The sequence below is a fragment of the Prionailurus bengalensis genome, chromosome A1, assembly GCF_016509475.1.
Source record: "Prionailurus bengalensis isolate Pbe53 chromosome A1, Fcat_Pben_1.1_paternal_pri, whole genome shotgun sequence".
In the NCBI taxonomy this organism is placed as follows: domain Eukaryota; kingdom Metazoa; phylum Chordata; class Mammalia; order Carnivora; family Felidae; genus Prionailurus; species Prionailurus bengalensis.
In genome coordinates this window covers 89,507,366-89,535,077 of record NC_057343.1, presented here as the reverse complement: position 1 = coordinate 89,535,077, position 27,712 = coordinate 89,507,366, and the positions used below count along the sequence as shown (strand labels likewise).

The window sequence follows — 27,712 nt, the reverse complement described above, 5'->3', positions numbered from 1 at the left end:
CACTGTATGGTTTTGAGTGGAGAAATGCCAGGATCCCTTTGGCTGTTGTGTGGAGATTAGATTACTGGGGGTCAGGGAGTATGGCAGAGAGACCTGGTTGATCAGGTGAGGGATGGAGGTTGCTGTGGGGATGATGAGGTGTTGGACACTAGGTATAGTTTGAATGTACAGACAACAAAATCTGATTGGGTAGAGGATGTGACAGAGGTATGAGGATGGCTCTTGAGCTTTGGGCCTGAGTAAATGAAGTGCAGTTGCCATTAATTCAGATGAGAAAGACAGCTGGATGGAGTAGGTTTGAAATTGGGGAAAGAACTTATTTGTGGACCTATTACGTTTGCATGTAGTAGCAATATAAATTTTGTTTTCAGAACATTTCTAAGTTACTCAGTCGGTTAAGCATCTGGCTCTTGGTCTCCACTCAGGTCATGATATCACAGTTCATGGGATCCAGCCCCACATCAGAGTCTCTACTGACAGCATGGAGCCTGCTTGGGATTCTCTCTCTCCCTCTGTCTCTCTGCCCCACCCCTGCTTGCTCTCTACCTCTCAAAATAAGGAAAATTTAAAACATTGTTAAAAAAAGAGAATGTTTCTAATAGTATGATGACATCTTTCCCCATAAATCATTTCAAGACTCGTGACCCAGCAATTATTACATTCCCAGTACTGAAAATATGCAAATTTATTACAGCTGGGAATCTGCAGAAATCACAGGAATAGAAGCTAAGCCAGAAGACTGGAGCCTAGGTTCCAGTTTTCAAAAAGGGGGAAAAACCCGAGGCTGCAAATCTATCCACAGTCCTGGCAATATTCTAGAATATGTCACTAAACGGATGGTGTATGAACTCCAAAAATTAGCTACAGCTCCTCTTGGATTCAGCTTAGAGTCAAACAAGTCAGACTTTTCTTTCATGTGTCTTCTTTCCTTCTCATAAAGAACCCTTCACTTCTGATACTTCTGACACCAAATGAGTGGGTTTCCCCCTCCCCACCCCCACCAAGCAATCTTCTGTGATACCAGCTGGCTACATCAGATCCCACAGGTTAAAGGATCAGTCCCATGAGACTGACCACACTGTAGATACTAATCACAAGTAGCAGGTCCCCAAGTTTCCCACAACTTCTGTCTTAGCTACAAATCGGAGGTTCCCAGGATCTCTTCCCCTTGGATTCAATTACTTGCTAGAGCAGCTTACAAAACTTACAAAACTTATTTACATTCACCAATATAATGAAGGATGCAGATGAACATCCAGATGAAGAGATATATGGGGTGGGGTGTGGGAGGATGCCAATTACAGGAGCTTCTGTCCAGTGGAGTTGGGGTGCATCAGTCTCCCAGTACATGGATATGTTTACCAACCTGGAAGCTCTTGGAACCTGACTATTGGGAGTTCTATGGAAGTTTCATCACTTACACATGATCAATCATGAACCCCATTTTCAGCCCTTTTTCCATCTCCACAGAATCATGTCTTGTCCCTTTAGTAACCAACCCTCATCTAGAAGCTGTCTAGGAGCCCACCCAGAGTGGCTTCTTTTGAACAAAGGACTTTCCCATCACCCAGTAAATTTCAAGTTTCACAAGCCCTGTGTCAGGACCACGGTCAGTGGGCCAAATATTAGAACAAAAGATGTTTCTAGTGCTCTTACCACTTAGGAAATTCCAAGGGTTTTAGGAACTTTGAGCCAGGAATGAAATAAAGACCAAATACATATATATTCCTTCTTATAAAACATAGCATCTCATAAGATATGCCAGAAGACTAAAGCTTAGGTTAGTGTTTTCAAAAATGAGGGGAAAACAGGCTGCCAATTCGTTCACAGTCCTGGCAAGATTCTAGAACATGTCATTAAGGGGATGACATATGAACTCCAAAAATTACTCTTGGATTTAAGTTGAACTCAAGAGCAAGTCAGGTCAATATATTTAGAAAAGAAGCTACCAGGGCAATTTTGGAACTTGGCAGTCCATCGCAGGAGTGGAAATGTTTCTTCGGGGAGAGGTCTCCGGTGGAACGTGATAGCGGCAGTACTGGGTAGTGTTACCGCCTGGGAGTCCAGTCTCTACCACAGCCTAAGTCGTGCAACCTCAGGCTGACCTGTCTGCTGTGCAAGGGGTGTTAAACCATGTAAAGTGCTTCGCACACTGTGCGTGGAGGGTGTAGTGAAGGCGCGGGGCACTCATTTTAGAGTATTCTTACCCTTTTCTTTCCCTTGACGCAATGAAAGGTCCTACCTAGGCGAGAGAAGTAGCGAGGATAAGTAAGCGATGAACAAAATAAAACTTCTTTGGTACTGCCACAGAGCTGTCAGCACTGGAACGGTTAATACTGGCTTCAGTGCTTCCTCAATTGTTTCTCACCGGGAGGACGGCCGGCCGGAGAGGGGCGCTGCCTTGGCCTTTGCCAGCACATAGGTCAAGCAGGCTGTTGCTAGGCGACCTCAGGAGGGCACCAGGGCCAAGCTGCCCCACCCCCTTCCTGCCCAAGTCCTACCCCGCCAGGCCCACCGGCTTCTACTCTCGCGACAGGCCGAGGCGTCGTGACGCATGCGCTCTTCTTACCACAAGGCTCGAAGTGACGCGCGCCCCATCCCTTCGCCGGACTCTCTGCCCCGCCCCTTCTTGCAGGGCAGCTACTTTGGCCCCCATCTCTGTTCTCTTCCGGACTCGGTCCTGCTCACACCTCGTCTCCAGTCCTATTCACAGTGACTGCAGAACAGCTTCAAACCCTGCAGACCAACATCCCGCGCTCCCGTGGTGGCGGTGGTGATAGGCGGGAGCAAGAGGGGGGTGTGGTGGAAGAACAAGGCGGGATGTGGGGAGGTGGCAGTTGCCTCTCGCTCACTTCCGGAGGACGGGCGGAAGTGGCTGCGGCGGATGGTGGGAGGGGGGAAAAGGAGCGCGAGGGGAGGGCCTGGCCGCCGGGGGTCGAGGGGGTGGGGCCTGGGCCAGCTTTCCGGACCTAACCTGGGGCCTGGACTCTGCTCTCGGGAGGGCCGAGGCTTCCTGCTAAGACCGGGCGGGAGGGATCCAGGTAACAACTTAGCGCAGATTGGGCGAGGGTCGTCCGGGCGGCAGAGAGGTGGGTGTCAGAGTCTAGAGAGGGTCGCTGTGTCACTCCCTTCCTCATTGAATGCGGAGCACTGGGTTCCGAGGAGGAGGGTGGGAGGAGTTAAATTTTGGGGGCGGGGGGGGTTCATGTGAACGCCACGCCCCTACAGGAAGGAAGGGTGTGTGTGTGTGTGTGTGTGTGTGTGTGTGTGTTTAGTAATAAATTTAGAAGGGAGGGGGCGACCGGTGTGTGTGTGTGTGTGTGTGTGTGTGTGTGTGTGTGTGTGTGAGCGAGCGCGCGTGTGTGTGTGTTTAGAATAAACTTAGAAGAGAGGGGGCGACGCGGGTGGGCTTCCGGACTGCAAAATTAGAACACTGTGCAGCTATTGCTGGCAGGACTCAGGCCTCTGTTCCAAGAGAGTGCTCAGTGGCCTCGGGAAGGAGTTTGACTGAGATTGGGAATTCCATCCCTGGCACAGTTTTGGATGCAGAGGGGAGGCGAGGGTGAAGGGAAAAGAGCAAAGAATGCATGGGGAAGGTGCCAGCATCTAGGTCTGGAATGGATTTAGTTCATTCAGGGAGAGCTGGACGATGAAAACACTGAACACTCTAAGAAGCTTGGGAGATGTAGGAGATTAGTGTATGGTAATAACAAGACAAGAAGGAGATGGGAGGAGGATGTTCTTTTCTATATTTCTTAGAAGACCATCTACATGCATTGTTAGTGCTTTTGGTATTTTGATGATAGAGCAGAGTAAAAGAATAGTTAAGAAGTCTTAGGAATCCATTTGGGCATATAATAGATTAGAGAGTGTCACAATGTTTAAATATTCCACAGGTTAACACTGAAATCAGCCTTCTGGCCATGCTGGTTCTATGGCCTGTTTCTTCTCATGAACCCCAGCAGAAGACAGAAAGGCCAGTCCTCACAGTGGATGACTTCCCTTCCCTGAGCAAGAGATGGGATAGAACCTGGGATCTGCCCAACACCAGACTCTGAGCTTAATAAGCCAGCTGAATGAAGGAATGTAACAGACCCCTGGGAGGGACACTGAACCCTGCATTGGGGGGGGAGGGGCCTGGACATACCCCTTCCCCCCCAGACTCCTCCCCCTCAGAGTCCACTCAGCCATGGACTTTGGACCTGGATAACAGGAGAGAAGCTGCACTTTGTTTGGTGTATCTGATTTGGGATTTGAAGTTTTTGAAATGGAGTACTGGAAGGGGGTTTGATGATCTCCAGGGGAGCAGCTGAGAGAAGAGAAGAAAGGTAAGGTTCTTGTCTCACTTCCCACTTGGTGTCTTACTGCTTTTGTGCAGAAAATGTTGAGTGGGGCAAGTCTGGGGATGCTGCCATTTATGAAGTGCCTGATGAGAACCCTTACTCTGATGGGTACAGAGGAAGCTTCACCTCTCTTTCACTCTCTTAGAGAGGCTGTTCCCAGCCTCTCTTTACCCAGGCAGAAGGAGTATCTTGTAAGGGGTTGTAGGCAATGGCAATTGTGAAGTTAGGCCCAGGAGAACATGAAAATAATTTCAGCTTCTGAAGAGAGGCTTGGTTAGATTATCTATAAGAGTCTTTTGAACACTGAGTCAACACATTTAGGGCTAAATAAGACTAGAACGGATTACCCAGGCAGAAGCAGGCTGCTGTGTTTTGGGGAACTAATTGAATAGAATTGCCTTTGAGGGGGAGGGTAGAAAATGGTCTAGATAACTTCCTAAGTTGTCTTTCTTCCTTCTCCCCCTATAAGGTGTTTAGACCATGAAATCTCATGCAGATAACAGGGACAGAACACAGGTTTGAGATCAGTTGGATTTTTGTTCTAGCTCTTGCTTTCTTAGTGTGCAACCCTAGATATGTTGGTTTAAGCTCTGCCAGTGTTCTGTTCACCTGCAAGATGGAGATAAGTAACTTTACAGGTCCCTCACAGGTTGTTACAGGGAGCAAACGAAATGATAAATTTTGGAAAGTATCCAGGGCCATGTACTTATGAAATAGTAGCATTGACATTGCTTGATAATGCTTGCATAATTGTTATATACAAAAAACCCTCTGAGTTAGGAATTCTGCTCTTTTATTGAATTAGTGTACTGGTAAAAGCCTTGGATGTCCTCAATTAAAAGCCTACCCTGAATTTGTCTCATCCTGTTGCTCTTAAACAATACCTGAATCATCAAGTGGCAAAAGTGATTGAGGGATTCTGGCCCTCAGGGTTCTCCACACTTATGACAAGTGTGCCTCTTTGAGGTAGCAGATTAAAGAGGGGTGGAGGAAAGATAAGTCTAAGGGCCAAGTGTGTATTTAGGAGACTGAGCTCCATTTCTTGGAGTAAGTACTGGCCTTTTCTTCCTTTGCCATATCCTGGTATTCTCTCTTGCTCTTTTTTTTTTAAAGAAGGTGTTGTTTCCCACTTTATTATTTTCTTTAAAGTTTATTTATTGTGTGTGAGAGAGAGAGAGAGCATCAGCAGGGGAGGGACAGAGAGAGAGGGAGAAAGAGAATCCCAAGCAGGCTCTACACTGTCAGCATGGAACCCTGATGTAGGGTTCAATCCCATGAACTGTGAGATCATGACCTGAGTGGTGAACAAGAGTGGCCACTTAACTGATTGAGCCACTCAGGTGCCCCTCTCCTGTTCTTTTAGATGACAGTTTTTTCAGACTGTTATCTCTTAGCCCTTTATATTTTTGCAGGCTCCGTTCCCACTTAAAGCAAACCTGTTCATAATTACCTTCTTACCTCCTTCCCTTTCCTATCTTGAACTCCAGTTTTTCTATGCCAGATACCTGCTTTTCACAGCGACAACAAACAGAAAGGAGATGTGTTGGGAATTTTGATAGATAGTGGGGTATAATGGCCTGGTTGTGGGGGAGGAAGCTTGGCTTCTAGCATCTCTTTGCCTCTTAGTGGCTGTGTAACCACCTGAACCTCACATTCATTGGGGGCTGGAGGCAATAACTAGGTTCATTTGCAAGCTGAAAATCCTGTATTTATGAGTTAGTTTCTTTTTTCCTGTCCTTTCTTTCTTGCCTGCCTTCCCCCAGTAGTGAGCTGTTCCTTCTCTGGGGCAGCCCCTTTCAGGCCGAGCTTCTACTTTAGAAGGTCTGGATTTCAGGGTGGCATGTCACCTCCTTCAACTTGGCCCAGCAAATTCCTGATGCCAGTCTTTGCAAGGGATATGTGGCCCCAGGATGCGTCTGCAGCCCTCTTCTTACCTGGAAGGCCTGTGAGTGCTTCGAAACACTTAAAGTACCACAGAGTTGTGCTGTGTTTGTAGTGATGTTATGTGAAATGTCCAGGCTATTGTGTCAGTTTTCCATCACCACATTGTTGTGAGGAAGAGAGAGCAGGGATTATTTCCCCAGTTTGGTATGTAAGGGGAAGCTGCAGAAGTCCTGAGCACAAAGGGTTTGCCTAAGTGTGGAGAGGCAGACCCTGTAATCCCCTGCCCAGTTCTGTGCTGCTTTTACAGCATCTGACCTGTCAAGGGCCATCTGGATTCTGCTGTAAACCTTCAGGGAGGGGAATTCAGTGCCCTTTCAGACAGCCTCTCTGATAAGACATATTTCCTCCCTAGACTGAGCCAGAATTCCTCTCCCGTCATTTCCACTGAAAGCACTAGTCTTGTGCTCTGCCTGATCCTGTCATGAGACAGCCATTGGCCTTCTCATAGGGTTACCAGGATGCTCAGGCCACTTAGCCAGGACCTTAAGACTTAATGATAGACTTAACTAAAAGTTGTGTGTGTGTTTTAACTGAATTTATTTATAACATTCTGTCTTCCAAAAGGAATTGCATAGAGCTAACCAAAAGTTCCATTTCACAGACATTGCTGACTGGTCATTGATCTTGATGAGCTGTGTTTCTAGGTCTCCATGGGGGAGTGGGAATGTTGTGAGAAGGGGAGAGGGAAAAACAGACACAACACTGATTTAAAACTTTGATTTTACTTCTTCTGATGGTTTCCAGCAAAGATCTGTCTTAAGTTCAGAGCATGAATTCTTTCCAAATTGTAAAAAGTTTCAGGATATCTTAGGCATAGTTTCTGGGAGGGAAGTTGGAATAATTTTCACTTCCTTCTCTTTATCTCTCCAGTCCTCTTTTGGAGGTAGTAGGGGTGGGCAGGATACAGTATTTTCCCTTCTAATTTTCTCTTATCTTGTGACCAGATCTTCAGATTTCTTCCATTTTCAGATATTCGAATCCCAGTTTCATTCCCAGAATCCAGGCACCTATCTCTTTATTTCTGCCCTTTATCTCCTCCATAGTACCTCCACATGAAATGTCCATCAAAAGCCTGGGCCTTTTTTCCCAGGTCAACTTGGCACTTACCACCCTGGCTTCTTGCCTCTCATACCAAATGTTTTCTCTTGTTTCCATCCAAGAATTCAGCCCATCCCAATTCACTAACCAGGCTCTTTCTGCTTGGGACAGTTCTTTTGCAGTTGGGGAATTTCTACCCTAAGATCTTCCTGTGAGCCTTGGAATTTCAACAAAGGACAGTAGTCATTGGGTGTGAGTTATGGTGCACAAACAGTCCCCCATTCTTTTCCCATTGAACTGCCTTAGATAGAGAAGGATTATTGTTAGAGGTGGGAATGTGACATCTCGTGGGCTGGTTGGTCTGCCCTACCTTTCAGCATCCCACTGCGTCCTTTGTCCTGGAGGGTGATTTTAGCTCCTGATATCTTGGATCTGCAAACCAGTGTTTCCCAACTTTCTACAATTTTAGGAATTATCCTTTTCCTTCTTACTTTGACATGGAGTGTGAGTGTGTAGGCCTTCCATATCCCCCAACTCCCTTCATGAGGAAAACAAAGAGAGGGCAGAAGTGCAGAGACCATGGCTGCTGGCTGGCACATGAGCGTGGGCTTGCATTTCCTACCATGGTCCATGAAATCAGCTCAGCTGGAAACCTTAGACACACACACACACACACACACACACACGTGCGCGCGCGTGTATATGCACGCATGTCCAGCCTCTGAGGTGTCAGCTCTTTTCTCACTTTGCTCCTTCAGGCTAGTCTCCAATTGCTTCTACCAGGACTTCCCTCCTGCCCCACTGTGCACTTGTCTTGTTGGACACACAGCCATCTCAGAGCAAGGGAGCATGATAGGAAGGAATGAGTGCCAGCTATGGAGGCAGGGATGCCTGGGTTTAAAACATGGCCATGCTCCTCACTAGGTCTTGCAACTGTCAGCTGGTTGTCACTTACCCTTGATATTCACACTCCTGATCTGAAGAATAGAATGATTAATGTATACTCTTCAGAGCTTCTAGGAGGGTCCTTCATGAGGAGGCCTCTGTGCAGTTGGTTTATTTCCTCAGCCCCAGGCATGGGGTGCCTTTTGGGCATGCCCTGCCTTTTTGTTTCTCTAGAACCCTGGTAATTCCTGGTTTCATGTAGAAACAAGTTAGTGAGCAAAATCAGTCAGTAACTACACACTGCTAAGTTTCTGCCTGCTATGTGCTCTGGAACACAGGAGGGAAATGGTTGGGGGGAGGGCCTGTTGCCTGCAGAGTGTGTCCTGGTCACATGGTAGGGCTGGCCCTGGACTCAGTCCTTTTCAGAAAAGTCATGTGCTTGAGTAGCCAGTAGTTCTAAGTTCTCCACCCTCACTTCCCAGGGTCAGATACAGACATCAAGGCTTTTCCAGGGTGCTCCCTCACCCCCTTTCACAGGGCTACCACAAAATCCTGTGATTAAGTCCTTTACTCCTTAGGTCTGATGGTTCTTACCCCAGGGACAAGTCTGTCTCTGCTCTTGTACTTAGAACGAACAGCTCTCATTCCCCACCTCGAAAGGAAAAAAACAAAATGGAAGTATTTAAAAAAGAAAAAAAGAAAAGAAACAACAGCTGGCCCTCTTCTGCTTTTGGCAGCAGGTGTTTCCTCTCTGGCTTCCTTTTTGGCACCCTGGTTTTTGTTCTCATAGCCCTCCACCCTGTGACCTATTGCCCCCAACTCCTCCTTCCCGGAAGCTAGCGTTGAGCAGGTTGCTGAGAGCTGGCCCCAGACGCTTGGCCTTGGATTTGGTGAATGCACCCTCCCGGCTGCCTGGCCTTACCTCAGCCAGGGCTTTCCCCTTCAATTCCATGAGGCTCCAAGCTCTGGGGCTGCGAAGGGGAAGACTCCAGACGTCTCCACTGGAGGGGTCCGAAGGTGTGAGTGGGGACCCGTGGGATTGCGATTGGGAGAAGGGAAGGTCCCTGTGGTAACAGATGCCAACACAGAGCCTCCTGAAGTTCAGAACCTCGGAAAACTTGGGATGCTCAGCCATCAAGTTCTAAGGAAATCCAGGGTGATTGCTAAGAGTCGGGCGGAGGGAGGAGGCGGGCCCGGGAAAAAGGGGCCCCTGGCGAGTGAGGGCGGCCGGTCCCGCCCCTCGGCCCTCCCCGTCCCGCCCTTACCGGGGAAGGGCCACGTTGCTCGCCCGGCGGGCGGGTCCGGTTCGTGTAGGAAGGGCCGGCCCGGAGAAAGGCGCCGGCGCCGGCAACCCGCGTGAGCGCCTGGAACGCGCCGGGGCACCGGGATTGTTCCCCGCGCCCCGGGGCGGTCCAGGTTCAGGGCCGGGAAGTTGGGAGGACCTGGTGAGTAGGGGCTTGAAACGTCGGCGTCTGTCCGCTCTGGGGCTTGTCCCAGGGAGGGCATGGAGGTCCAACTGAAGGAGGCCCCGCGGGAGTGGAGAGGGCGCTCCAGGAGTTCAGGTCCCGGCTTGAGAAGCTGCTCCTCTCCGAGCACTTCGTGTCCCCCGACAGCCCTGGTGCCCGGGAGCCTCAGAGAGGACTTGGCCCGGCCCGCCCCGGGTTTCGGTCGCGCACCCCTCTCTAGCCGGGAAGTCGAACTCCGCGTTCCGCTCTCGGAATCCGGGCCTCCAGCTGTTGGAGGGAGGGCGGGCAGGCTCCACCGGGAGGGAAGCGGTTGTGAAACTCGGCCTTAGGGCGTACGTGGGTGCACGGCCAGAGGGGGTGGGATTGCTGCAGAGGGTTTGGGGAGCGGCAATGGGAGGTGGCCTTTCCCCAATCCCCACCCAGCGTCCCTTCCACTAGGGTTCTTTCTCCTCAGCCTCCAGGAAGAATTGACACAATGTGAAAATACGTAAACTGGAAAGAAAACTTTTTCCTCCTGCTAGCTCACGTGTGTGGAGTTGGGGCCTCCTGAGACGTGCAGGCCTTCCCCCTCTCCCCCCCGAATCTTATAAACTGTGGAGCAGAGGGGCTGTGTGGCCAGCTGATCTGTGTTTGTGCTGAACAGTGAGCCCCAGGGTGAGGCTCCACCTTGGTTAACCCTTGATCCTGTGGCCTGTTTAATTACTCTTTGCTTTAGGTCGTCCCCGAATGAGAGATGCAGCTTTATTTTCTGTCGTTTGTAATAGTTTTCAGACCACGGAGCCTTTTCTCTTAGATGCTTGCATCCTGAGTCTGCCTCTCATTGTGAATCACCCCTGTCTGACCCCATTATTGGAGACCATTGCACTCTCCTGGATTCCTGCTTCTGTGTCCTTCTCTCAGAGTTAGTATTGTAGTTATGTTTAACCTCAATGGCCTATGTGACAGGTTAAACTAATTTCCTGTTTGGGACATTGAGGAGATTGTTGCTGTCCTTCTCATCATTAGAAACCAGGGAACGCGGAGAAGAGCCAAATCAACTCTATCCCTGTTCAAATTATGGGAACCAAGGAACAAGTGGGTCAAGTGACCTGCCCAAGGTTACCTGGTTTCCCAGGCCATCATGCTTTTTGCTACACTAACATCATACTTCTTTTAGCGTTTTCTTTTTCAGGATGAATAACCCGCATCCCTTCCTCCTAGGTCTTATTCTGTAAGTTCTTGAATTACTTAGTGTATCTACTCTGACTTCTTTTCATTTCTTGTGAAATTATGGAGCCTTATACATGATGCAGGAGTCTAGCAGAGGGCTCATAATGAAATTCAGTTTGGTCTCCATTATCTGTGGTGTATTCTATCCTTTGGGTTTTTTAGGCAGTGCTTTTTAACATACTAAGCAAGATAAAGATAGAAGGGAAAGCCTGTCAACATTCCTTCAACTTGCATACTTTTTTTAATCTAAGTATGACTTCTCCATTATTGCTCACAAAGAGAAGTTGACTATCTGGTGTTCTGCTGTTTAAGAAATATTTTTGCCAGAGATGGAGGACTAGCTACAGAGGTAATACCATGGAATCAGAGTGTTAGGGATCTCACAGTTTCTAGGCAGTCCTTCAGAGGAAGAAATTGAGACCCATAGGGATTGGTGGGATCTGCTTATAGCCTCCTGAGGGTTTTGGCTGAGGGTTTTATACACCCAAAATGCTCACTCATCTTGCACTACAGTGCAGATGTCTTTGTACTTGGTAGTGTGGATCAGCTGTGTCACTTGGCTAAAAGAGTGTAAAAATTCTAGCAAATCAAAACTAATTTTGATTTCTGTGCCTTGCAGGCAAATGTCATTAATAACAGAACCTCAGGAACTTGGGTCAGGGTTAAAAGGACTATTGTTCTATTTTAGAAAAGGAAGGTGTGGCAGATTGTTTTGTCCCAAAATAGTCACCCCATCAATATCCCATTCCACTTGTTGTTACAATTGGACTTTGTTCTCACCCAACAGTGGTGGGATCTGTGGTTTTTTCCCTTTGAGTATGGGGAGGCAGTCATGATTCCTCTGACCTATGAGTAGGCAGAAGTGATCCAAGGCTGGATCATGAAAAGGATGTAGTCTCACCTGGTTTACTCTCTTTCTTGGAACATTCATCTTTGGAACCCAGCCATCGAGTTCAGAGGAAACCCAGGCCACGTGAAGAGGCCACGTGGAGGTGTTGCAGCCAGCACTTCAGTTAACCATGCTAACATCAACCTGCAGACATGTGACAGAATAAGCCTTTAAGCCAGGCCCCAGCTTTTTGAATCTTCCAGCTGAGGTCCCAGACATCATGGAGTAGAGACAGGTCATCTCCTCTGTGCTTCACTGTCCAAATTCCTGACCTGTTGGAACTATGAGAGAGAATAAATGATTGCTATTGATTTAAGCCATTAAATGTTTTTATTCAACAATAGCTTCTAATAAGGAAAGGAATATGAGTTGAGGCAGGCCTCAACTTGGACTTGGGGCGTGAGCACAGAGGACAGGAAGAACACTTGGCTGTGCTTATCAAAGCTACTTAGATTCTGTTTTACTCATTATTTCAGATACTTTTTGCTGTATCTCAAATCACATCAAAATATTAAGGCTTAAAACAACAGAATCATTTTATTCCTATCTTAGCTATGTGGTTCTTGGTCATGGTCTTTTATGCAGTTGAAGTCAGATGTGGCCAGGGCTGGGATCAAACCTTTCAGATGCTTGCTGTCTACTAGAACCTTAGTTTGGGTTGTGAGCTGGAATACCTATAGGTGTCCTGTCCATGTGGCTTGGGCTTCCTCTAACCATTGTGGCTGCATTCAAACAGCAGGTGTCTCAGCAACAGGTGGAAACTATTGCCTTTCATGGACTAGTTTTGCAAATCATGTATGGTTACTTCCTCCATAGTCACAGATCAAAGAGAGGGAACATAGACCCCATTTCCCCACCTCTAGTGGGAGGAATGGCATTACATCTTTGTAAGAAAAGCATGTGGGATGGGGTATGTGGTGATCATCTTTGGAAAATGTAATCCTTCAGTCTTGTGCTGCTGGTTTGGTCTTCTTTCTCGCTGATCTAGCTAATAATGCAAGCAGTCCCCCGTCTAGCCACTTGAACTTCATACATGTGCCAAGAGTTGTAATAGGCTTAGAGGTCACAGAGACTTTTTCCTAAGGAGTAAGGTGAGAGGCATGTAAGCACAACCACAGATTTTGTTACAGTGTGGAGGGGAGAAACAGGAGGTGTGGGGAGAGTGTGGTGTGAGTGTAGTCGTGGGAAGGCCTGGCTGGCTCTGCCTGGGATGTTATGGATGTGTTGAGTGCTTGCACTGGGGCCATAGGTAATGTCTCAAGATGAAGAACAGCTGGAGCAAAGACTGCTGCGCATACAAGTGTACTCTTTGGGGGAAGTAAGTAGCTTGCTGAAGCCAGAGTGTGGGGTTCATAGGGTTAGGGATTGGAGGTGAGGTTGAAAAAACGATGTTTGAGTTAATTTTCTGTGAAGGCCTTGCGTGTCATAATGAATTTGAGTTTTATTCTGTGGGCAGTGGTAGCTTCTGATGGTTTTTAAGGCAGGTTAGTGTTGTGACGAGGTGCGCACTTTAAGAAGGATGCTCTGTTGCTTTTGGGAGGGTTGCTTAGAGGGACGTGAGATTAGCGATAGGTAAACTATCTGAGAAACTATATCAAGAGTTCAGGCTTAAAACAGTATTTCATAAGGAAAGAGGGTTCAATTTAAAGGTTTGTGGGCTTGAAATGGAACTATGGCAGTGAATGAGTAGCTGTCTCTTACATTTTCATAATTCTAAAGTGCTTGGTCTGGATATGTTTCAGAATTCAGGATTTTTTTGGATTTTAAAAAGATGATCTAGTACGTTTATGATGTAGTATAAAATGTGGAACAGCACACCATAATCCAACATTTTGGTTTCTGTGGCAAAATGTATAAATAGTCTCACTAAATGAGATAAATAAATGCTATAAATAGTCTTACATTAGATCACATCAGATTTCACCAAAGGTTTTACTGCCAAATGAGTGTAGAAAACTCAATTTTTTGGTGCTTTTTGGGCTTGGGAACGGCAGTTAAGGAATTGTGGGTGAGTGACATCCACACAGAAGTCACTTTTTAGGTCATCGGCAAATCTCTTGGTGGTCCAAGATCCTAGCACAGCTGCTTGGCTGCAGTGGGGGAGCTGGTCCCATCCTGAATAGCTTGTAGCTGAGGGAACTTTATAGATCTTGAGCAAGAGATTGCACTGATGTCAGTGTTTGTGAAGGGGAGATAGACTTCATATTGTCTGATACCTTCCCTGGCAGAGACATGAGTCAGAGTACACCAAGTGAAGGAGAGAGGGAAGATCAGACCAGTCATACAGGTACATGCAAAGGCCCTGAGGCAGGCTTATGTGTTTGTAGCCCAGAAGGATGTAGTAGAGTGGAGCAAAGAGAGCCAGCCAGCTAGAGAGGGAACAGAGGAATAAGTGGTTAGCATTTATATCACAACTGGGCACTGTTCTAAATAACTTGATGCAGATTATCTCACCCAATCCTTACGGCAACCCAGTGATTGATTTCTATCTTATTATTATTATTATTTCCATATTAGAGGTGAGAAGATTGAGTTTTAGAGATGTGAAAAAACATGGGGTGGTACCACACATTGCCCTGAGCTGTTTGGCTTGCCCTTGTTACTCCTGATGGTAGGACTGAAAGCAGCACTTTCTGGATGAGTGTGTGGGCTTGCTGGCTACAGGCTGGGCTGGCCCTTGGTGCTTTATCACCCCTCAGTCACAGCCAGCTACTGGGGAGTGCATGTGCTTGTGTATGCACACACCATTCATTAACTTCCATATAGAGCAGAGGATCCTGTCCTGGAGAGTATGTGGAGAAGCAGTAGGAAACTGCTCTGGGACTCTGGGTAAGTTTGTGTAGAGAAGCAGTGGAGCCTGGGAATAGGGGTATTGTGTTCTCTTATGGAAAGAGGAACAAGTTCTGTTTTACAATTTAGAAAAAATGGTCATAGTCTGGCGAACTAAGTCCTGAGGGCTAAGGTAGAGGCCTGGACTGGACTGAAACAGCGGTTTCCTGTGGGCTATACAGCCACTCTTAATGTTTACAGATTTGCTAAGAATCCAGTCCTCTGAGGGACTGAGAAAATTGCTTTGATCTGCATGGCTTAGAAGGATAGGTGAGCAGAGGCCTCTGGAAGTGGATGTGGGCCACCTAATTCCCAATGTCTGGAGAAGAGTGAAGGCTTTTACTTGTCATCTGCAGGGTTGTGAGGATGGTGTCCCTTGAGGTTTTGCCACCAGTCTGAGAGCTTGCTGGTCTGAGGTGGCTCATGGATAAGTCAGAGATGGTTCTGCTCCTCCAACCTTGAGGTAACATTTCAGATGATAGAATTCAGTCTCTTTTCTTTCCTCCATCCCTTTATCTAAAGACTTTTCCTGCCCAGTCAGTTAGGAGGCAGGAGAAATACCTCCCTATTTGGGGGATAGGGAATCCTGGCCATAAGATTGGAGGGAAAGTTCCAACATGGACCACATTGTGGCAGCAAGGAAGAAACTGGAAATCTGTTGTCTCTCTCTTCTTCTAGGAAACCTTGATTTGTATATGAGCACTGACAACATGGGAATTTAATGATACAGTAAAACGGAAATGGACCTGAGTTTTCTGAGGAGACTGGTGCTATGGAGTTGTGGGGTAGATGGTTTCTCAGAGGACAACATGTGGTGGTGGTGCTGGCAGGGACTGGGGTAGTCCCCCCAGAAGGAAGACAGAATCTAGGTTCCTTTAGAGACCCTTTAGGATCAATACTTTGGTCCTTTAACACTGGATCTGCCTGCTCAAGAGCCCAGAAGTACAGAGATGAGATCTGGAATCTGAGATTTTGGTGGCTGTGAGGCAAAGGGTAACTAGCAGAGAAGCCCAGATTTTTTGGTGGCTGTGAGGCAAGGGGTAGCTGGCAGAGCAGCAGGGCACAAGAGGGAACATACCTGAAGCTTTAGGATGTGAAGGGTATAGACCAGAAGTGGGAAGGCCAGGGACAGAGTTGTGTGGAGTGTTATGGCAGCTACCTGGGAATTGGAGGGTGTGGTAGATTCTTCCAAATAGTGGGTTCTGATAGAGTGAGAGGGTTGGTAGGACCATGCCTTTTTCTTGTAAGATGTGTGTCCCAGTCCCTTCCCAGAGCCTGGCAGACAGCAGGTGTGTGATGCATGTCATTGAATGATTAGGGAGTTCAGGACAAAGGGATTGTTTTATTTGCCCCTACTGATGTGCCTAACTTGGGCTATATTGGACAAAGCTAGTCAGAACTTTGGGCCATGTCCCCATATCGATTTTAAGAAACTTTATTTGGAAATAAATTCAAACTTACAAAAAAGGTGCAATAATTAAAATGGTATAAGGGCACTTTTAATCCCTGTACTCAGATTCACCTATTAGCATTTTGATGCATTTAATCCCTCTCTCTCTCTCTCTGTTTACATGATATTTGTGTTCTGAACCATTTGAGAAGTTGCTTTCTTGGCTCTCCTAATTACTTCAGTCTAATTTACCTAAGAATTGGGATATTATTTTCCATAACCACAGTATGGCTTTCAGTTGATCAACACTGATACTTTAATTGTCTATATTCCAATTTTGTCATTTAACCCAATATTGCCTTTTTTTTTTTAAAGAAAAAGTTTTATTGAGGTATAATTGGCATAGAATAAATTGCATCCATACCCGCAAAGTTTCCTCTTGTTCCTTTGTGATACCTCCCCTCACTGTCCTCATTGTCTCCATGCCTAGGCAACCATCGATCGGCTTTCTGCTACTATAGATTATTTTATATTTTCTGGAGATTTATATAAGTGGAATCAGTGTATGTGCTCTTTTTTGACCATTCACATATCACAGTTATTTTGAGATTAATCCATGTGTTGTGTGTATCAGTAGTTTATTCCTTTTTATTACTATATATTATTCCATTTTGCAAGTAAACCACAATTTGTTTATCCATATTCCTCTGTTGATGTGCCTTTGGGTTTCTCCCAGTTTTTGGCGATTAGGAATAAAGCTGCATAAACATTCCAGATAATTTTTGTATGGACATGTGTTTTTATTTCTCTTGACTATACATCTAAGAGTGGACTTGGTGGTATGGTTATCTTCTGTTTAGCATTTTAACAAACTGCCAGAATGCTCTGAAAGGATATTAGTTCCATACCTCATACTATATACAAAAATTAACTCAAAATGAACCTAAATGTAAAACCTAAAACTATAAAACCTAAAAAAGAAAACAAGGAAAGATATTTGTGATTTGGGCAAAGATTTCTTAGATACAATGCCAATGGCATGATCCATAAAAGATAAAAACCCCTGATAACTGATTATCATTAAAATTAAGAACTTGTGTCTTTCAGTTGACAGTCTTAATAAAAGGACAAGGGTTTGAATTTTTGTGTCTGATAGGTGAGAAATTCTTAATATAGTTTAATTTGCATTTTTCTGTTACAAGTGAGCTTGAATATCTTTTCATATGTGTAAGGACCATTTCAGTATCTTTTTGTGAGTTGCCCTTGTCTAAAGACAGAGTTTTGGCTTTTTACCTCCTCAGTGTAAAAGTTCTTTGTCTCTTAGGGTATTGGCTTTTTATTTGTATATTTGTATATTTGTGTGTATATTGCAAATATTCTTCCCCAGTTTGTCTTTTGACTTGGCTAATGGTGTTTTTATCATGCAAAAATGTTTTATTTATTACTGCATCTAGATTTTGAATCATACTTAGAAAGCCTTTCTCCCTACCCAGGTTATAGAGGAATTGACCCTTATTTTCTTCTAGCACTTGTATAGTTATATTTTTTATATTTAGATCTCTAATCCACTTGGAAGTTATTATTTTGCACAGATGTAATTTTATTTTTCCAAATAGCTATATAGTTGTTATAACACTCTTAATAAGATATTTTTTTGCCCTAGTAATTTTAAATATCACCTGTATCATATATTAGGTTTCTACATGTTTTGGGGTCTATTTCTGTAATTTAAATTGTATTCCTTTGGATAATCTATTAAGCTACTAGTATCACATAGTTTTATTTATTTATTTATTTATTTATTTATTTATTTATTTATTTTTAAATATATGAAATTTATTGTCAAATTGGTTTCCATACAACACCCAGTGCTCATCCCAAAAGATGTCCTCTTCAATACCCATCACCCACCCTCCCCTTCCTCCCACCCCCCATCAGCCCTCAGTTTGTTTTTTTTTTAACGTTTATTTATTTTTGAGACAGAGAGAGACAGAGCATGAATGGGGGAGGGTCAGAGAGAGGGAGACACAGAATCCGAAACAGGCTCCAGGCTCTGAGCTGGCAGCACAGAGCCCTACGCAGGGCTCGAACTCACAGACTGTGAGATCATGACCTGAGCCGAAGTCGGCCGCTTAACCGACTGAGCCACCCAGGCGCTCCTGTTCTCAGTTTTTAAGAGTCTCTTATGCTTTGGCTCTCTCCCACTCTAACCTCTCTCTCTCTTTTTTTTTTTTTCCTTCCCCTCCCCCATGGGTTCCTGTTAAGTTTCTCAGGATCCACATAAGAGTGAAAACATATGGTATCTCTCTTTCTCTGTATGTCTTATTTCACTTAGCATCACACTGTCCAGTTCCGTCCACGTTGCTACAAAGGGCCATATTTCATTCTTTCTCATTGCCACATAGTACTCCATTGTGTATATAAACCACAATTTCTTTATCCATCAGTTGATGAACATTTAGGCTCTTTCCATAATCTGGCTATTGTTGAGAGTGCTGCTATAAACATTGGGGTACAAGTGCCCCTATGCATCAGTACTCCTGTATCCCTTGGGTAAATTCCTAGCAGTGCTACTGCTGGGTCATAGGGTAGGTCTATTTTTAATTTTCTGAGGAACCTCCACACTGCTTTCCAGAGTGGCTGCACCACTTTGCATTCCCACCAACAGTGCAAGAGGGTTCCCGTTTCTCCACATCCTCTCCAGCATCTATAGTCTCCTGATTTGTTCATTTTGGCCACTCTGACTGGCGTGAGGTGATACCTGAGTGTGGTTTTGATTTGTATTTCCCTGATGAGGAGCGACGTTGAGCATCTTTTCATGTGCCTGTTGGCCTTCTGAATGTCTTCTTTAGAGAAGTGTCTATTCATGTTTTCTGCCCATTTCTTCACTGGGTTATTTGTTTTTCGGGTGTGGAGTTTGGTGAGCTCTTTATAGATTTTGGATACTAGCCCTTTGTCCGATATGTCGTTTGCAAATATCTTTTCCCATTCCGTTGGTTGCCTTTTAGTTTTGTTGATTGTTTCCTTTGCTGTGCAGAAGGTTTTTATCTTCATGAGGTCCCAACAGTTCATTTTTGCTTTTAAGTTTCTTGCCTTTGGGGATGGTACGGCTGAAGTCAGAGAGGTCTTTTCCTGTTTTCTCCTCTAGGATATTGATGGTTTCCTGTCTCACGTTCAGGTCATTTATCCATTTTGAGTTTATTTTTCACATAGTTTTAATTATAGAAGCTGTGTAATATGTAGTATTTTAATGGCTGGTAGGGCTAGTCCCTCTTTCACGCCTCATTTTCATTATTTTTCTAGATCTTGTATGTTAATTTTTTTCACATGAACTTTAGTGTCATTTTGTCTAGCTCCCAGAACATTGATTTTTATTCAGATTTTGATGATGTTGAAGTGTCATAACTAAGAACAAGGGATATTAAGTCCTCTTGTGTCTTTCAGGACCTATCATCTTGTTCATGTAGGTTTTGAATATTTCTTAAGTTTATTCTTAATTTATCATTTTCATGGCTAGGGTAAATAGGATTTTCTCATCCATTGTTTCTTCTAACGAGTTATTTTTTGTTTATCTGAAGCCTATTTTTTCATGTTAATGTTTATATCCTGCTACTTTGCTCAGTTCTTCATTTGTTTGGGGTGGTTTTATCATTAATTCTCTACAGTTTTCCAGGCATATTCTTACAGTATCAATAAATAGAGATAGTCATGTTTCTTTTTCCACTTCTGCTTTTTTCTTCTGTAGCCCATTCACATTGGCTGATCCCTCTAGCAGAATGTTAGTCATATACATGGTGGGCAGCTTAGTTTGCCCCTGACCTTTGTAGGAATGTCTCTAGTGCTTCCTTTTTAGGTAGGGTGTTGATTTTAGCCCAGAGGCGTGATATTAGAGTTTTTAAATCAATAATCTTTGAGCAGTTTGATTTGAGGAATGAGAGTCAGATGGTCTCCCCTCCACCCCTGCCCCTAAACTCTGGATGGAAGATGGGAATGAAATCTGTCAGGTATGGAAGGGAAAGTGGGGTTCCCTTGCTTCCTCCTTTACAACATCACTTTCTACTTTCCCTTCAAATCACATTGCTTTTCTGAGGACACATGGACTCCTTTTGGAGTGAGGAGAGTATGTTGTCCTGCCTCATTCATCCCAGATTAGGAGATGGGCTGTTCTTTTCTAAGAGAGCTCTGGAGTCCACCTCCTGGGCTCCCTCCTCTCCCATCCTGCATTCCTCCCCCTAGGACAGCCCCATGCTTTTGTGATGAAGATTGGTTTTCTCTGTCTTCTCAGGTGCATGGCTGCTTCCTAATCCTGAGGTCCAGAGAAAGCATCCCTAGAGCTGTGGAAGTGAACTAGGCAAGCCAAGGGCAGCCTTGAGCCCCACCCTGGCCTGCCACCCCCTCGGGGGCCAGGATGCTGAAGAAGCAGTCTGCAGGGCTTGTGCTGTGGGGCGCCATCCTCTTTGTGGCCTGGAATGCCCTGCTGCTGCTTTTCTTCTGGACACGCCCAGCGCCTGGCAGGCTGCCCTCTGACAGTTCTCTGGATGATGATCCCGCCAGCCTCACCCGCGAGGTGATCCGCCTGGCCGAGGACGCGCAGGTGGAGTTGGAAAGGCAGAGGGGGCTGCTGCAGCAGATCAGGGAGCATCATGCTCGGTGGAGCCAGAGGTGGAGGGTGCCCACTGCTGCCCCACCCATCCCACCGCGTGTGCCTGTGTCCTCACCACCAGCCGTGATCCCCATCTTGGTCATTGCCTGTGACCGCAGCACTGTCCGGCGCTGCCTGGACAAGCTGCTGCACTACCGGCCCTCGGCTGAGCACTTCCCCATAATCGTCAGCCAGGACTGCGGGCACGAGGAGACAGCCCAGGTCATCGCCTCCTATGGCAGTGCTGTCACGCATATCCGGCAGCCGGACCTGAGCAACATTGCGGTGCCCCCAGACCACCGCAAGTTCCAGGGCTACTATAAGATTGCACGGCACTACCGCTGGGCACTGGGCCAGGTCTTCCATAGGTTCAAGTTCTCAGCAGCTGTGGTGGTGGAGGATGACCTGGAGGTGGCGCCAGACTTCTTCGAGTACTTCCAGGCCACCTACCCGCTGCTGAAGGCCGACCCCTCCCTTTGGTGTGTGTCTGCCTGGAATGACAATGGCAAGGAGCAGATGGTGGACTCGAGCAAGCCAGAGCTGCTCTACCGCACAGACTTCTTTCCTGGCCTGGGCTGGCTGCTGTTGGCTGAGCTCTGGGCTGAGCTGGAGCCCAAGTGGCCCAGGGCCTTCTGGGATGATTGGATGCGCAGGCCTGAGCAGCGGCAGGGCCGGGCCTGTGTGCGACCTGAAATCTCCAGAACGATGACATTTGGCCGCAAGGGTGTAAGCCACGGGCAGTTCTTTGACCAGCACCTCAAGTTCATCAAGCTGAACCAGCACTTCGTGCCCTTCACCCAGCTGGATCTCTCATATCTGCGACAGGAGACCTATGACCGAGATTTCCTTGCCCGTGTCTATGGGGCTCCCCTGCTGCAGGTGGAGAAAGTGAGGACCAGTGAGCAGAACGAGCTGGGGGAGGTGCGGGTGCAGTACACAGGCAGGGACAGCTTCAAGGCCTTTGCCAAAGCCCTGGGCGTCATGGATGACCTCAAGTCTGGTGTTCCCAGGGCCGGCTACCGGGGCATTGTCAGCTTCCTATTCCGGGGCCGCCGTGTCCACCTGGCTCCCCCACAGACCTGGGATGGCTATGATCCTAGCTGGAATTAGCGGTGCCTGTCTGTTCCTCCTGGGCTCCTTCCTTGCCATATCATGGGATGAGATGGGACCGTGTCCTTGGGCTGCATCGCCCTCTCTGTGTGTCTCTCTTGGGTACATTTATCTTTTTTTTTCTTTTTTTCTTCTTTTTTCGAGTGGCATTCAGAAGCACAGAGGATAAGGTGAGGGTTATTCTCCCATTCTCAAGGGGGTGGGGGGGGGTCACATCATGGGAAACTTCCTGGGATATGTTGAGCAGTATTAAGCAAGAAACCACTATGTGGTAGGGGAGAGACTTGGGCATGTTGGAGCCATAGACTTCCATGTTCCAGGTTTTCTCCTAGAGCATCTGCGGAGAGGTGAGCAACTTTAGTTCTCTTGACCAGCTCTCTTTCCCCTGTCCCGGCTTTTCCAGCCAGGGTGTGAGCTCACCTCCTATACCTGCTCCCCACCCCTACCTTCCCCCAATTTGAGGGGTTGCTGGGTTATTTGAAAAGGGGACTTATCTGTGGCCAAAATGAAACTAACCAAAGGGGTTTCATCATCAGAGTCTGGGTGGAGCTGTTAGGCTTTCAGGGTTTACTGCCACCTACTCTTATTTCTCTTCTACCCTTCTCCTTATCCCTGACCTCCTTTCTGCTCTTCTTTCCTTGCAGCTTAACAATTTGTGATTCTAAGATGAGAAGTTGAAGGGGGAAAGCAAGACGTCTCCTCAGTTTGTCTGCAGAAGTTGGGGGAAAGGTGGTAGGGGGAAAGCCTTGGTGTGCTGGGACATACCTCCCTCATCCTGCCTCAAAGAAACAGACTGTTCCTGGATCCTGACCTTTCTAAAAATTGATCCCTTCCCTTTTGCTCTAGGAGGTTTCATTCTGGCTTTGTGGAAGAGAGATTAGCTCCTTGTGTCCCTTTTCCCCTGGGGTTTGGTGCACAGGGTCCTCCCTAAAGGTTGTGGTTTCTGGTGGCCTTCCCAGGGTGAGGTAGAACAGCCAAGACAGGATGGCTCCTGCCTCCCTCCGCTGTCTCCGCGGCATATCCTTATCTGCTCAGATTAGGATGAGGATGGCAAGTTGGAGAGCAATGTGTGTGTTTTTGCTTCTGGCCTGACCTCGGTTCATGGAAGAAAGTTGAAGCTACAGAATTATTTTCAAAAATAAAGGCTAAATTGTCCGAAAAACTGTGTGTATGTGTTTGTGTCCTAGCACAGGAGGAGGGGGTGGAGAGGTGATGGCTAGAGGAAGGAGGAAAAAGAAGGGAAAAAGGAAGGAGGAAAAAGAAGGGAGAATAGGGACTGAGGGAAAGGGCTGGTTGGGCAAGAGGAAATGGATCAGCTAAAGGAAGGAAAGCAGATGACCGGAAGATGACAGCTGGGAGGGTTGGGTGTGAAAGAAAGGCCAGGCATGGAGGTGGAGAGGGTCTGAGGCTACAGTTCCCTTGCTGCTAATCTCTGGAGTTGGGCTGTGAACCTTTGGTGGGCTTGAGCTTGCTGTCAGCCTGAAAGCCTGGCCTGAGAACCCTGGCAGTCCCTGACAGAATGGGTGCTGGGTGCCCCCTGGTGGTCATGCATTTCCTGGGCATCCTTCTGGCCCTGGCCCTGAGCTCTGGATGCAGAGCTGATACCAGGTAAGCTCTGGCAGTGGCACTCAGAGTCCTGACCATGATCCCAGTGAAAATGCCTTTTACTGCCACCTACAACATACATGTAACTGATAAACATTTCCTAAAACTTATGTGTAATGCATTGAGAGTTTCTGTTCTTCACTATTTTTACTTTTTTAAATGATTCATTAGTGGATTTAAAACCCTGAGTAGGTGACTTTGCTGACAGATACCATTCTGGAGTTTTACACATGTGAGCTGTGGAGTGAATGGGGTCACCTGGGCACAAAGGAAGCAGCTCTGGCCTCCTTTTTCCTGGGCTTAGGAATGTGGAGTGTGCTATGGGAACCAGGGTCAGACATTCATTTTAAACTTTCAGATGTTTGTAGAACTAGTTTTGTCTTCCCATGTGCTCCTAAATGGATTACTTAACTCTGTTTTGGGAGGGAGATGCTCATTATCCGTGATTTGCAGATAGGAAAAGAGGACCAGTGCAGCACCGGATCCTGCCTGACACAACACATTGGCTGCCAAACTCCATGTTCTTAGCACTAAATGTATTACACAGTTATTCACCAGGTGGCTTGTTCTGAGCACTCTGTGATTAATATCAACTCATTTAATCCTCAAAGCAATTGTGGGTGGTAAGAACTGCTCCTGTTTTAGAGGTGACAAAATGGGCACATAGAGATTCCCTTGCCCCAAATCACCCACCTGGTCAGGATGGAGTGGTGGATTTGACTGAGGCCTGTGCTGTTAACTATCACCTAATACTAGACTGTTCCTTTTATATCCTTTACTGCCTTCCTCCAAGAATGTCTTCTCAGGTTCCTTTGTACTCTGGCCTCCTTCCTCAGGCCCCAGAGTGGTGGATGGTACTGGACGTCCTGGCAAGCAGCACACAATCTGCCTGGGCTGGTAGCATGAGCAGTGGCAGCCCTCTGGGAGAGATTGCAGAGGAGATGCCAGTCTTAAAGATACAGACTGATTTCTCAGGTTTCTCCTGAAGCAAGGAGAACTTTCAGGGATCCCTGGTCCTGTTCCTCTTGTCATCTTCAGGTGTGGTTCATGTGTGCAGGGCTGCTATCCATTAAGAACTATGATTCTGGAGCACCTGGGTGGCTCAGCTTGTTAAGCGTCTTGAGTTCGGCTTAGGTCATGATCTCACAGTTCATGAGTTTGAGCCTCACATCCAGCTCTGCACTGACCTCGAAAAGTCTGCTTGGGATTCTCTCTCTCTCCCCCTCTCTGCTCCTCCCCTACTCCTACTTTCTCTTTCTCAAAATAAATAAATACACTTAAAAAAAAAAAAAGAACCATGATCTTCCTGGGGATGTTACCAAATACAAAAGTACCATATATTAAATGTTTCAGGATTAACCTTGAGTTCAGAGATTTAAAGGTAATTCCAAAAAGTTCACCTAGCTCACTGCAGCTCCCCTGCCAGGGTAGGCCCTCCGTGAAACAGCCAGTGACTTACTGGTATGGCCAATGCAGGCTGTGCAGGTGGAGGGTCTGCCCGAGTGGCATCTGGGGTCTCAGCTGCCTACAGAAGGCCTTACAGGGATGCGGTGTGCATGTGGGCCCAGCAGCTGCTTGGGCCAGGCCACCACTGGCCTTAGCCTTGGCACTTCTGCCTCTGCCTGTGACTCATAGTCCTTCCTCCATTTCATGCCATCCTCCTGCTCCTGGTACCAAGAACCGCTGTTTCTGCCTTCTCTCCATGAGTCTCCCCTCCATCAGTCTCTTGGACTTTGCTCTTGTTAAATAACAGATATTCAAGAAAATTATAAAGATGTAATTGGCCTTATTGAATGATTCATGATCAGGCAGCATCCTGTCTAGCAAGTAGAAAGTTCTTAAAGGGCTATAGAAAGGGAAGGTTTTTAAAGGCAGGACAAGGAAGTCATAAACCAAAAAAAAAAAAAATTGGGGGGGCAAAGTCACCTCACTTTGGGGAACAAAAGGATCTTATTATTTAGATTACCTCATCAGTGCTGATCAGGAAATTCCATACTGGTTAAGATTACATTCATGGGGAAGATTGAAACTGCAGTTAGGTTTGGTATTAAGCCCTCTTTGGTGTCATGGGATTAGCACAACTGACTCCATTTGGGATCTATTGTTTACTTTTAACAGCCTTCTCTCTTTTCTGGGTCATCCTGGGTCATCCTGGGTCATCTGGGTCATCACTTGTGGGGTGAGTCACCTTCAGTGTGGACAAATGGATGGTCTCTGACCATGCTCTCCCTGAGCTTTCAATTGACCCATGCAAGTGTGTTCAGAATCCTGCCAGAGCTGAGGGGCAAAGGCTAGAGGTGGTACATGGGGACCAGGGCACAGTAGAGGACTTAGGAGAGGGAGCAGGGTCTGAGGCTGGGGCCCTGGCTGGGTTGGAAGGGTCTGTATTTAATGTCAGATACAATGTCCTTTTAAAATGAAAGGTATAGTTTACTTTTTTTCTAATTACAAAAACAATACATGTTCATTTCAGAAAAATCAGAAAGCAGATAATAAAAACATTCACACTTCCACATTCCCCCTCACCTCTGTTTATACATTATATATACCAGGTTTCTTTCTTGCATAAGTAAGTGAATAAATAAATAAATAAATAAATAAAACATTTATTGATCAATAAAACCCATAGAAATACAGAAATATTGATTTAGCTTTATATGAGTTAAACACATATATACCCTATATATTATATCATAGCCATGTCAAATATTTACCTTCACCATAATTTCCCCTTTTTCTTAATTATCTTTATAAATGATGGATTTCAGGGTTCCTGGCAGGATTTCTGTAGAGATCAGTGGTTTGCCTCCAGTGGGGCCCTTGAACCTCCATCTGTCCTCCTATCTACCCTCTGTCCAACCTGGGCAAGTCACAAAGAATTTATACTTGGAGCAGAGGCGAGGAGAGTAGTGCCACATCTTTTGTTTTGAGGCAGGAAGATGTGGCTTGGTGGTTTGGTCCTATCATGTGAAGGATGTAAGCTGGACCCAGCTCTGGCTCACTGACTGTACGTTGGACTCTGGATCAGCCATCTGTCCTGACAGAGCCTCTTCCTGTGAGGACAGTAGTGCCTCCCTTTGGGTTGATTGTGAAGATTAATATGCGTGAAAGCAACAGTTCAAGTCCTAGAGAAATCTCCATCTCTGGTGCTCTCTTTTACCCAGTTTCATCTTTGATCCTACCTTATGTTCCCCTTTGTATGCATCTGGAGGAAGCAGAGTGATACAGGCATAGCTGTTGAGACAAAGGGCCCTCGGTGGTCCTGAGGCTGTTACTCCCTTCCACTGTCCCTTCAGCTCATTTGAAATCTGGCTCTTTATTCTAAAATGATAAGACAGTATATTGAACTTGATTTAGCTACTTACAGCAGAAAAGTCTAACCACAGTACCTTATGTAAGTGAGAGCTAGGTGGTGTAAGGCTTCAAGGTAGTTTCCGTGTCTTCTGTCTCTCTGTCTCACTCCTTAGCATGATGCTTCCCTCCTAGGTGTTACTCTGACTGCAGGAGCTCTGGCCATCATGCTTACATTTTAGGCAGGAAGAAAGAGAAAAGAAGAAGGGCAAAAGGTGGATTCTTGTTGCAGTGTTCCTGGAAGTCAGCAACAGCCTGATTACAGCTCCCTGGCCAGAACTGGATCACACAGACATACCAGTCTGCTGGAAACAGTAACTATTCAGCAGAATCAAATTATAATTCCTCTAAGGATAAAGGCAGTAACTCTGTGGGAAATTTCAGGGCTTCTGGCACACCCTAGGCCTGGAAGAATGAACTTGTGACAGCGACAGAGAGGATTTCAGAGGGCAGGATGATGGGGAGGTTTTGAGGAGTGCATTAGGAGCCTTGACCCAGAGAGGAGCAGAGTTTAAGACTCCTAGGGCCCTAATCCTAGTGGATTCTGTGAGAAGCATGGCCAATGTGCTTAAGGGGACTAGGCTTTCCCAGGGTCACACATGACATCTGAAATTCTTAAAGGCCACTTCACCCCAGAAATGCTTAATGACAAAGGAGCAGATATTTTCTTTAGTGTTTTGAGAGTGTATACCTCACATCCTTCCTGGACCCTTTGCCTGCTGGTTGCACTGTTGTGGGAGACCCTCCAGGAAAAGGGGCCTGGTACCTTCTGACTGATCCCCATTCTCTGTTATTATTCCTATCGCTCTTTCTTTCTAAGGGAAGGAGAAGGGATTTACATTCTTGTGACCATTGCCTAAGCCATGTACTCAAGGATCTCTGTGTCTCCAGAGATGCACTGTACACCTGTATTAAAAGTAGAGGACCTTTATTTGATAGGGTATTAGTCTGGCAGCTGGAAAAAGACCCAACATGATCATGGCCTAAATAAGATGGTCTATTTCTTACCTG

At 46.3% G+C, this 27,712-nt stretch overlaps 1 protein-coding gene across 9 annotated transcripts; it reads left to right on the top strand.

The window, feature by feature from the left end:
- Positions 1-22,907, top strand: MGAT1 (alpha-1,3-mannosyl-glycoprotein 2-beta-N-acetylglucosaminyltransferase). 9 transcript variants are annotated; one of them, XM_043584815.1, is made up of 4 exons: positions 2,930-3,041; positions 3,897-4,328; positions 14,960-15,066; positions 20,279-22,907. In XM_043584815.1, the coding sequence occupies exon 4, from the start codon at positions 20,402-20,404 to the stop codon at positions 21,743-21,745; it is 1,344 nt and encodes a 447-aa protein (XP_043440750.1). In that variant the 5' UTR covers positions 2,930-3,041; positions 3,897-4,328; positions 14,960-15,066; positions 20,279-20,401; the 3' UTR covers positions 21,746-22,907. The 9 variants fall into 9 exon arrangements, 8 of the variants coding, with proteins under 8 accessions (XP_043440735.1, XP_043440714.1, XP_043440694.1 ...); XM_043584800.1 differs by lacking the exons at positions 2,930-3,041; positions 14,960-15,066 and adding an exon at positions 1-2,770; XM_043584779.1 differs by lacking the exons at positions 2,930-3,041; positions 14,960-15,066 and adding an exon at positions 1-2,773.
- Positions 22,908-27,712: the final 4,805 nt, after the last annotated feature.

Coding starts and splice junctions, on each gene's coding strand:
- MGAT1 (XM_043584800.1), top strand. CDS start 20,402: ATGCTGAAGAAGCAGTCTGCAGGGCTTGTGCTGTGGGGCGCCATCCTC.